The 12,040-nt window shown below is 37.5% G+C and overlaps 1 protein-coding gene across 1 annotated transcript in view; it reads left to right on the forward strand.

Moving 5' to 3' along the window:
• PIP4P2 (phosphatidylinositol-4,5-bisphosphate 4-phosphatase 2) overlaps positions 1-12,040 on the forward strand; it is a 55,633-nt gene that overhangs the window by 29,863 nt on the left and 13,730 nt on the right. Inside the window, exons 3-4 of the mRNA XM_004697720.2 lie at positions 4,243-4,349; positions 5,320-5,443. Coding sequence (XP_004697777.1) covers positions 4,243-4,349; positions 5,320-5,443 — 231 coding nt within the window. The remainder of the gene's footprint in view (positions 1-4,242; positions 4,350-5,319; positions 5,444-12,040) is intronic.

Genomic DNA, 12,040 nt, shown 5'->3' on the forward strand with positions numbered 1-12,040 from the left:
TGGAAACTCCGCCTCCAGAAGTATATAGACTTAGATGGAGGACATGTCAAGAAACAGTATCGTTACATTTTCATATTTTTTTGTCTAATAAAGTTAAAAACAAAACAAAACAAAAAAAAACCACCTTAGGTCATGAAACAACTTATTACTTTATAAATATTTCCTTCTGTACAGATTACCATTTTTTAAAATCATTTTATTGGGGGCTCGTACAAGGTTACCATTTTTAAGAACTTTATTGTATAAATAGATGGCTACAAACCCAGCTATTTTCTTTTTAATTTGGACCTTCTCTCATACATTTAATTAGCATTAACCTTCTCACTGCTCTTTGGACATTTGGCAAGAACATTGGATTTGGGACAAAAATAGCAACTAAAAATTACCATTAAAGGTTTCTTTAGCCTTGATATTGGTGCTCATTTCCTCGCCTATTCCTTTGTACATTGGATTTCAGAGTAGAAGTGTGCTCCAGGGTATTGTCAATAGATCATTGGGCCTTTCTGCTGAGATGCATCTGCATAGATTTGAATTGATAACCTTTTGGTTAGTAGGTGAGTGCTTAACTGGTTTTATCCCGGAACACAGCAGAGTAGAACTTTCATGCAGTCATCTCAAAAACCCTTCAAGTTTTAGCCAATCATATCAATCTGGCTTCTAAGAAGTGGTAAGTTCTCACACAGTCAACTTGTGTGGTCATTTAAGGAGTTGGTTACAAATAAGCTACTTTTAAGCTATTCTAAACGTTTCATATTATGATTGCCCTTGTGAAGGAATAGATATAAATAATTGTGAAGATTCTATAGAACATGACTAGTATTTAAGCATATTACTGTGTTTGTAATCAGTAACATTACAGAGGAGAACAGTGAAAAAAAATTCCATGAGGAGAGCTTTACTAGATAACAAATAACTAAGACTTAAAATGTCATATAAACAAATCTATTTCAGAGATGTTAGACCATTAGGAGTGTACTAGGTAGGACTCACTCACTGCCATTGAGGTGATTCTGATTTGTAATAGGAATATTCTGACCTAATAGAGCAGAATGGAACTTGCCCTGTGGGTTTCCAAGGCTTTAGAAATGTCCAAGGAGGCAGAAGACCTCATCTTTTTCCTGTGGAGTAGCTGGTGCACTCAAACTGTTGACCCTGTGGTTGGCTCAGCCCAGTGCATGTAGACCATGTAGAACTCCATTTAGATCGCAAAGAACTGTTATAATGGACCAAGGGCCCACAGAACCATTCCCAATGTTCATGGTGACTGGATCACAGTCACTATTATTGTGATCACTCTCCTCATGTCATTGAATCCAAGAGATCACTATATCTAGCTTCCTGAGCAGTCACCTGCAATAGGATCATTAAGAGGGTTTGACAAACTTCGTGGAAAAATGGAATGAAAAGATATTGAATTTTTTCATGAACTTTTTGAAGCTATTCTCATATATCTGTGGGAATTACAAAAACAAAATAACAACAACAACAACAACAACAAAGCAAAAGCAAATAAAATGCATGATTCTGACTCATAGTGACGATATAGGACAGGGTAGAACTGGTCCTGTGGGTTTCTGAAACTTTAACTCTTTACAGGAGTAGAAAGCCTCTTCTTTCTTCTGCTCATTATTTTAGTAAATTGACAAGAAGAATATGATTTTTATTGTTTTGCTGTTAAAAAGGTGAAAATGATAGCTGGCAAGATTTCTGATAATACAGAATTTCAGATGAAGGGAGAAGGGATTTCTTGGGGAGCATCCTGGAACATGTGAGATGTTCTAGGTCGAGAATGCTTGCCTATGTGACTGAAAGACTGAGTACTGTAGACTTACAGAATGGGGTCCAAGTTCCAGCTCTGTTTTTTAGTTAGCAATACTTCCTTGAGGGCTGGACATCTGTAAACTATAATTTCCTCCTATAGAATAATAATACCTACCTTATAGAGTAGCTATTGAGAATACAGAAGTAGAGTGTCTAGTACCTGGCAACGCAGTTCTTATGAATATTAAAACATATGCATAAGGACACTCTCTCTCTCTTGGGGGGTGGATGGGGGTGGGGAGGTCACTTCTCGACAGACCAGGAACTACAGGGCACATAAAACTGGCACTGAAGACCAGTGCTTGAGATCTAGTTCATGAGGTAACTGGAGTCCAGAAGTGGGTGCAAATAAGTTATGAAGACAAATCCTGGCTTTTACCAGGCAGACATTTAGCTGTAGGACAGATCAGACTGACAGAACTTGACCCACATTCTGTTTTTCTTGATGCTTTTGACACTAAAACTACCTAGTCTGATGTTTGCACATTTTAAATTTCACATATTCCGAAATCTCTAATGAAGTTTAGTAAATTAATAACTATAGCTTAATAAAAAGTAAGGTGTTAACTTTTACATTTTCTACTACTGTTAGTTAAAATGTTTCTATCTTTTTATTTTGAAAAACTTGCAGATTATAGAAAAAGTTTATAAAAATAGAGTACAATGTATTCCCTTATTCCGTTCACTCAGTTTCCAGAAATGTTCATATTTTGCCACATTGATTTCTCTGGATAAAGAAGCAAAGGCTGTTGTTGTTCTGAGTCACTTGAGGGTCTCTGCAGACACGGTGTGCTTTTACTCTTAAATACCGCAGAGTGGATTTCCGGAAAACAGGGCCACTGACTGATATCACCACAGTACTGTTATCAAAAGCAGAAAGTTCACATTGATAGAATGCTGTTATCAAATCTACTGACCTCATTTATGTTTCTCCAATTCTCTCACTAAAGCTCTGTATGCACAAAATAAAATTAAATAAATAGAATTCTGGTCCGACCCCAATCTGAAGATGACATGGTACATTTTGTTGTCATGCTGCTTTAGTAAATCTTCATCCCAAACTTAGTCTTTTTTTCTTCATTTTTACCCTGACATTTGTGAAGAGTCTAGATGAGATATCTTATAGAATGTGCCTCGGGTTGGTTTTGTCTCACTGTGAGGAGACTCAGGTTTACGTTTTTTGACGGTGGTGCCAAAGGAGTCCCATTCGATTCCTCCCAGTGCAAGCTTAACTGAACGAGATTTTTCATGTTATTCATGCCTTTAAATTTAAAGACAATGTTGGTATTAAGGACAATTATTCACTTGTTTTTTCAAACCTAAAATCTCCATGAAACTAACCACTTGTTGCATTTCATTGATGAAATTTAAGACTACTTCAGATTTATCTTGCATTCCTTTTCCCAGCCGTTCCCACTGGGTAGAGACAGTCCCTGGTTTAGGAGCCCAGTGGCATAGTGGATTAAACACTGAACTGCTAACCACCAGGTCAGCAGTTCAACCCCACCAGTCACTCTGTAAGAGAAAGATGAGTCTGTCTGCTTCCGAAAAGTTTGAATGTCTTGGAAACCAACGGAGCAGTTACTGTCCTATGGAGTGACTGTATTTTGGAATCGACTCAGTGGCAGTGAGTTTGAGTTTTTGAGTTATTGCAAGAAATGGCTCAAAGCCTTGCCAATGGCTTAGAAGCTGTATGTGCAGCAAGTGAAAGTTATTGTGATGAAGAAGTTATTGGGAACGAGGGTTTGTTCATCATTTCAAAGTGAGCATAAATTTCATCATATGAAAAGGCAATCATAACCAGGCACAGCCTCTCCTGGCACTTTCCTGGACAGGTAGCGAGAACATTCTGTGAAGGGACGCTGGCACCTGGCCAGATAGATGTCTTGTTATCTTTCAAGAGACACCAACATTTGGTGTACCCTAATTGTTCTTCGGTGTTCCGGTGACACAGTGAGGTCAGTTTTGGGTTGCCAACCACAAGGTCTGCAGTTCAAACCCACTAGCTACTTCATGGGAGATAGATGAGTCTTTCTGCTCACGTAATGATTTACAATCTCAGAAACCCAGGGTGACAGTCCTACTGTGCCTGATAGGTTGCTTCCAGTAAGAATCGACTTCATGAGTCAGCCAGGTGGTTTTCAGTGGAATTATTTCTCCTATAATTCAAAGGCCAATGAGAGCTAATTTTGAAGTATGGCCCTGATAATTAAATCTCTGTAGACACCCAAAACTACATAGAGTGTTTGCTAACATCTGTGCTATGTGAAGCCACTTTCCTTAAAGCATGCTTTAGTGGCACTCTGGGAGCCTTAGTTTTAGAGGGGCCATTTTCTTCTTGAGCACACACAGAAACTTTGGTAAACTTTGGCAATTAACTGTGGTTAATTTGCTGTATTTGGATTCTCTTTCATGATCCAGCCAATCAAAAACCCCCCAACAGGAAAGAAGTATGTTAGATGCCCTTGTAATTGTCTCCTCATTTGTAAGGACACATCTCGGAGAATTGGATGTCCAAGACCTAACTGGTAAGAGATAAAGGTTCATTCATTTATTTGTCCATCTATTTGGTATTCGGCTATTTATTAAAGGCACATTTGGTGTCTGGCTTTGTCCTAAAATTAATTACAGGCTCTAGAATTTCCCCCCCGATTTGTTCAAGGACTAATCTGCTTAGTCTGAGTTTTTGACCATAGATATTTGTAAGACAATATTTTTGAGTGAGCAATGCATTTTCTTGATATCGTACAGTGTAATAATTTAATCCCTCTCCAAACTTATTTAAAATAAATACTCAGTGTTTTGTCATTATATACTCCACTGTAAGTAATCTTAGTCTCAACTAAATATTGCTAATAATGTATTGAATAATTTGCACATGCCAGATGCCATTGTGAATATTCAGATACAAGTATCAGGAACCTAACTACCATGTGTGTGTGATGTCTTGCTTTTTGACCATTAAATGAATCCTTTGTAGCTTCATTTGATGTTGAACTGGATAAAGGAAAAGAGGTCTCTGTTTTAATTTCTCTCAGACAGTGATGAAAGAGGCATTAAGGGATAAACAGCTAATTCAGACACATTTGGCTGCTCATCACCCTAGAACCTTCATGGCATGTGGAAATATGTTGGTACTATTATACTTTAGGTTAATTTATTTCATTTTATGCCCAGTTGAAGCTGCGCTAGACAGGGAGCAGTCAGAAGGGTTTTCTCATTGAAATGTCTGAAAACTTAGAAATGACAGTTAAATGACTTCCAAGGGTGTTGATTAGGACCGATACTTAAATATATGAGTTCTGTCTCAAGTATTAAAAACATCCTAATGTTTTGCTTTTGAAAGATTGACTATTGCTATTTGACTCCAAAGCTTGACAGTTTATAAAATCAGTATAGTGTGTTTTAGAAATAAATTCTGTCTTAGGCCATCCATTGCAGATTTCCTCCTCAGGTTATTTGTGAGATAATGAAATTGCTCCCTGTCCCTTTCCACAGTAGACGCATCATTAACCTGGGTCCAGTCATGCTTATTTCTGAAGAACAGCCAGCTCAACCTGCATTGCCAATCCAACCAGAAGGTACAAGAGTTGTGTGCGGCCATTGTGGAAACACATTCCTGGTAAGTAGCCAACATTTGTCTCAGCGATAACAACCTGTAAATAGAGGTCATCATCACAGAGAATTATAAACTACTCATTATCTCACCATGTTATCCAAGTAAAAATTGGTCAAAAGAATAAAATAGAGCCGTATTGGATGAAGTTAGTGAAAGTGAGCCGCGGTCAAGGCAGAGAGCATGTTTTATGAATTGGATAATAGGTGCCTTGTTTGGTTAGTTCAGTTGCAAAAAGAAGCTTCTTTGGGTGAGTCAATGAGAATCAGGAACCTTCTACCCAGGCTTAGGTTCATGGATGCCTTGGTTTGGTGAGCAGCTGAATCTTAGCCTCACTCTCACCGCCTCACCAGAGTTCAATGTGCACAATCCCATATAATGTCGCTGATTTATGACTCTAGATTCAGGAAAATTTCATAACTTTAACTTATCTGATATTTTCTCATTTTTAAAATAAGGTATAAAGATAAACATGGATATCGATTGTTATATAAATCATTGTATAGTAAATGATACAGCTTAAATAATTTGATATCCATAAACATTAAAGACAATCACAAGTTTGTCTTTTAAGCAGTTAAATGCATAAAAACTGATACCACTAGGACAGATTTTCCTCTGTTGCTCAGCCTTCATCGAGAAAAGATATCTATCTATCTTTGTGGCCTTCATCCACAATTCATTGGTTCAACCATATCAAGAAGAGTTTTAAAATCTTTATCACAATCAATTTTAGAACATTTCCTTTTTCCCTGTACTCATTGTTACTCATTTAATTTAAAAATTGGCAGAAATATATAAAACAAAACATTCTCCAATTCAGGTAAGGGAAAGGTGGGGGAAAAAGGGGGAACTGACCACAATGATCTACATCCAACCCCCTCCCTGGAAGACAGACAACAGAAAAGTGGATGAAAGGAGACATCGGTCAGTGTAAGACATGAAAAAATAATAATAATTCATAAATTATCACAAGTTCATGAGGGAGGGTAGGGAAGTGAGGGGGGAAATGAACTGATACCAAGGGCTCAAGTAGAGAAAAATGCTTGAGAATGATGATGGCGACAAATGTGCTTGACACAATGGATGTATGTATGGAATGTGATGAGTTGTATGAGCCCCCAATAAAATGATTAAAAGACAAAACACACAACAACAAAAATAAATAAATAAAAGGGGCTAACATAAGAGTTACTGTACAATAAATAAGGAGTCCTGATTGGAAAAAAATCTCCAATTCAACAACTTCTACATATGTAAATCCGTGCCACTGATTATACATACTCTTCGTGCTATACAACCATTATCCATATCCCTCTCCACTACCATTAAAATGAGCTCAATGTCCCCTAAGCAAAACTTCCTCCTTCACCCAGGGTAACCATAGGTCAAGTAGGTTGCTTCTTTTTATTTATTTTTAGTAGTTTTCTTGATATAACATTCACATATAACAAACTTTCATAGTTAAACTCCCTCTGAAAAGAGTTGTATATACATCGTCACAATCAGCTCCAATGCTTCCTCCCATCTCCCACATCCACTGATGACTCCCTAATTCCATCCCCACCCCACCCCCACATGTTCCTGTGAAAACATTGCATCAGTGTATTGTCACTCTATATCCACTCTTTTCTGTGCTTCCTAAAGTGGAAGAACTAACAGGAACAATAAAAAGCAAAACCAAAATGTAATAGAAAGAAGAAAATAATAATATGAAAATAAACAGTAAGAAAAAAAAGACCATCACCAATATTTAAAAGCCCAGAGAAGAAATTTCTGTCTTGGAACAATCAAGAAATAGTTGAGCCTAGAGCAGCGGTTCTCAACCTGTGGGTCGTGACCCCTTTGGAAGTCAAACAACCCTTTCACAAGGGTTGCCTAAGGCCATCGGAAAACAAGTATTTCTGATGGTCTTAGGAACCTAGACAGCGCTCCTCTATCCATCTTCAGGCAGGTTCGCCCACATGCAGACACGCCCACATACGAGTACCTGGCGTGAAGACTGTTACCCATGCTACACCATGCTTCAAGACAAAATTTCATTTATGTGTAATTAGAAATAAATATTTCACAATATATAATTACAGATTGTTTTTGTGATTAATCACTATGCTTTAATTATGCTCAATTTGAACAATGAAAATACATCCTGCATATCATATAGTTACATTACAATTCATTACAGTAGCAAAATTACAGTTATGAAGTAGCAACGAAAATAATTTTCTGGTTGGGGGTCACCACAACATGAGGAAGTGTATTAAAGGGTCACAGCATTAGGAAGGTTGAAAACCACGGCCTAGAGCAAATTCAGGTTGGGTCAAGAGAGAGGTCAACTGACCAAGTATCAAATTATACCCCATGGTTTCGTCCTCCATAATCAAGTTTACAATAAATCTCTGATAGTAAAGCTGTTCCAGTCCGCTGCCTATGACTAAAGGGACACAATGCAATCAGACACTCTGCGGATGGATTTTGGGTTCCTACCATCTCCATAGCCTTTCTAAGTTGGGTATTCAAAATTTAAGTTCTTTCCTTTCATCATATTTGGATTTTGTTATTGTCATCTTTGGATACACAGGCTGGTGTGCTTCTCTGTAGACTTAGTTGACACCTCACTTAGAAGGCTGCTTGTTTGTATACAAGCCTTTAAGACCCCAGATGCTATTCCACTTGATAGACAGGCACCATCTGCTTTCTTCACCACACTTTGCTGCAGCACCATCATCTTCAGTGATCTCTTTGTGAAAATGAGTATAGAACTGAGGCATGTTATTAGAACTAACTGTTCTTGGGTTAGGGCTAGAATTACATGGGAGCCAATAATCCACCTTTGGGTTATGAACGACTCTGGTTTACTAGAACTAGCAAGAAAAAGAGCAACAACAACAATAAACAAAAACAAATGAAACAAAACATTAAAAAAGAAAGGAAAAACATTGTCAATCATCCCCTTAGGGTAAAAGGCATCAATTATTTATCCAATGACAGAATCTAAGGTACTGTTGATATGAGGTATTCATGTGAGTATATCCAAGTGGAAGCTGCAATGCATGAGTTGCTGCTTTGTACAAATTGATTTCTTAATTGACTGAACTTGAGAAAAAATATTACCCATAAAGATCTGAATATTAAAGGAAATTTCCAGCCTGTTGGGATGGGAAAGACTGAGCTATCAGTTGTCCAAAACTATCCACTGTCACTAAGAGATGAACAAACTTAAAGAGTAGGTGGTTGGCTTTTTTGTGTTTTTCTAATTTTTATTTCAAGTATATCAATTCATATATAGCTTCAAATGCAAAAAATAACTGTAAAGCTTATAGGGAAAATGGTGGTCATCCCTAGTTCCACTTCCAATTTTCAGACCCAAGCATTTGTAACTTTCTTCTGTTCTTCTGGTATTTCATCTCTGTGTTTAAATTACTTGCTCAGATTCTTTCTGACTAATCATTTTTAGACATTACCCCCTAACTTGTAAAATACAAGTCAGGATTTAGCAAGTATACCATTCATATTCCTTCCCAACTCTTATACTTTCAATATGGTTATTTTTTGTTCAATTAATACTTAGTGTTTGCATTTTTAAGGTCCCTGGGTGGCACAAAAATGTATACTTGGCTGGTAACCAAAAGCTTGGCGGTTTGAACTGACCCACCTACGGTGGAAGAAAAGACCTGTTGATCAGCTTCTGTACAGATTATAACCAAGAAAACCTATGGGGTTGTTCTACTCTGTAGCAGATGTGGTCCCTCTAGAGCAGTGGTTCTCAGCCTTCTTAATGCCACGACCCTTTCCTACAGTTCCTCATGTTGTGGTGATCCCCCCACCATAAAATTATTTTCATTGCTACTTCTTAACTGTAATTTTGCTGCTGTTATGAATCGGGTGACCCTGTGAAACCACAGGTTGAGAGCCACAGCTCTAAAGTCACAAATTACAAAGCGAAATCAATAGAAAAACACTTAGTTTTATACTCATATAGTTTATGATTGCTTAATCATATTGTTTACGTAGGTAAATAATGTTCACAACTAAGCCAAATAAATATACTATATTCTGCATTTTAAAATAATTATTTTTCTTTCTTTTGGACTTATTTTTCTATACATAAATTATTAGTTATTCCCATAGTCTTCTTTTTTAATCATTTTATTGAGGGCTCATACAACTCTTATCACAATCCATACATACATCTATTGTGTCAAGCACATTTGTACATTTGATGTCATATCATTCTCAAAACATTTTCTTTATACTTGAGCCCTTGGTATAAGCTCCTCATTTTTCCCTCTCCCTCATGAACACTTGATAATTTATAAATTATTATTATTTTTTCATGTCTTACACTGACCAATGTCTCCCTTCACCCCCTTCTCTGTTGTCCATCCCCCAGGGAGGAGGTTATACTTAGATTTTTGTAATCAGTTCCCCCTTTCCACCCCACATTCCTTCTACCCTCCAGGCATCGCCACTCTCACCACTGGTCCTGGAGGGACATCTGTCCTGGATTCCCTGTGTTTCCAGTTGTTATCTGTACCAATGTACATCCTCTGGTCTAGTCAGATTTGTAAGGTAGAATTGGGATCATGATAGTTGGGGGGTGGGGGGGTAGGGGAAGGAAACATTTAAGAACTAGAGGAAAGTTACGTGTTTCATCATTGCTACGTTGCTACCCTGCACCCTGGCTGGCTCATCTCCCCACAAACCTTCAGTAAGGGGTGCCCAGTTGCCTACCAATGGGCTTTAGGTCTCCACTCTGCACTCCCCCTCATTTACAATGATATGATTTTTTGTTCTCTGATGCCTGATACCTGATCCCTTCGCCACCTCGTGGTCACACAGGCTGGTGTGCTTCTTCCATGTGGGCTTTGTTACTTCTGAGCTAGGTGGCCGCTTGTTTATCTTCAAGCCTTTAAGACCCCAGATCCTGTATCTTTTGATAGCTGGGCACCATCAGCTTTCTTCACCACATTTGCTTATGCACACGTTTGTCTTCAGTGATCATATCGGGAAGGTGGGCACCCACTGATATGATTTTTTTGTTCTTTGATGTCTGGTATCAATAGATCTTCTTAAAGTGGATTCACAACCTTCAATTTTGGTTAATTTTCTTATATTATTTTTTCACTCAACTAGCTTTTTTGTGTGTTTCTCTGGTATTCCTCCTATTAAACCTACTGAATTTTTTTTCTCCTCTGCCCGCTCACCCCATCCCCCATTAACATTTTCTTTCAATTCAGGCTTTTTGTTTCACTTGCCAGTTCTTGACTTTATATTGATTACAATTTTCAATTTCAGATGATTTAACTTAATTTTCAAAAGACTTGTTTTCTGACTGAGTTTTTTATTTTTGTAGTAGTTCATGCCATCTTGCTGAAGCTATTCATTATATTTTCTGAGATTATATTTTTCTCTATGCTTTTTATCTGTTTTCTCCCCACTTTGTCACTGTTTGTTTCCCTACTTTTCTATTTGTTTTTCTTTTATAATAGAGGTTTTCTAAAAGTTCATTTATATCTGAAAATAGGTCACTGGTTAGAATCTCTATGCATACATGCAGGATCTAGGAATTCTCCTCTCCCCTTATCTTCCTTTTTTAAAAAGAGCTTTTTAATAGTGGTATCAGTCAGTCTCTGTAGAGCCATTTTATATGGAGCAGAATTCTTGTGAGGGGTAAGCTTGGTAGCAGCATTCCTCCTGGAATGCTCAGAAAGGTAATCAAGATGAAGTGCCCACCTACTGTTCAGATTATACCTAAATTCTTTTGTTTTCAGAGCAGTGTTTTATTTTTCCTTTATGCTTTTCTCAGTGTTCCTAAGTCTGCAGGCTCTCCTGTCCTGTCCCTCTTCACCGTAAATCAGTTTTGCTTGCTTATGTTGGGATGGATTTTTTGTGAGTTTGTGGGCTGAGCAGGGAAGCTACAATCAATACTTCGATTTTTCTCTGTATCCCAGGCCCAATTTTAGAAGTACCTGGGAGCTCTGATAGCTGAGGCATTTTGAGTCAGCTTGTTTTTCCTGGGCATGTTCCTCTGCAGGTGTACTCCTTTTCATTAAGTCAGTTACAGGCCTTCATTGTTGGAAAATTAGGGTTCATCCCTTCTCTGGTTTCTTTATCATAATTTCATGATGCATCCTAATTTTAATTACTAAAGTTTTATTATGATTTATGGAGGAAATAGAAATGCTAGGCTTTTTCCGATACAGGTCATAGGGAAGGATAACCTTTGTTGCACTTACATTCATGTTGAATAAGTTAGTTATCAAATGCATGCATTTAAAAATACACTTGGTGATGGCAGGTACCCAATTTTTATATATATGTGTGTAGATTTAGTGTAAGATAGTACACTCTGATTACTGAGGAATATGAAGTGAGTTAACTCATTCAAGTATATATTGAACATATTTATCATCTTTTTAAAAAATCATTGTATTGGGGGCTCATACAACTCTTATCACAATCCATACATCCATTGTGTCAAGCACATTTGTACATTTATTGCCTTCATCTTTCTCAAAGCATTTTCTCTCCACTTAAGCCCTTGGTATTAGCTCTTCATTTTTTCCCCTTTCTGCTCCCCCTTCCCTCATGAACCCTTGA

This window comes from Echinops telfairi, unplaced genomic scaffold (genome assembly GCF_000313985.2).
Source record: "Echinops telfairi isolate 266 unplaced genomic scaffold, ASM31398v2 ScPeMD7_1;HRSCAF=3_0, whole genome shotgun sequence".
NCBI lineage: Eukaryota > Metazoa > Chordata > Mammalia > Afrosoricida > Tenrecidae > Echinops > Echinops telfairi.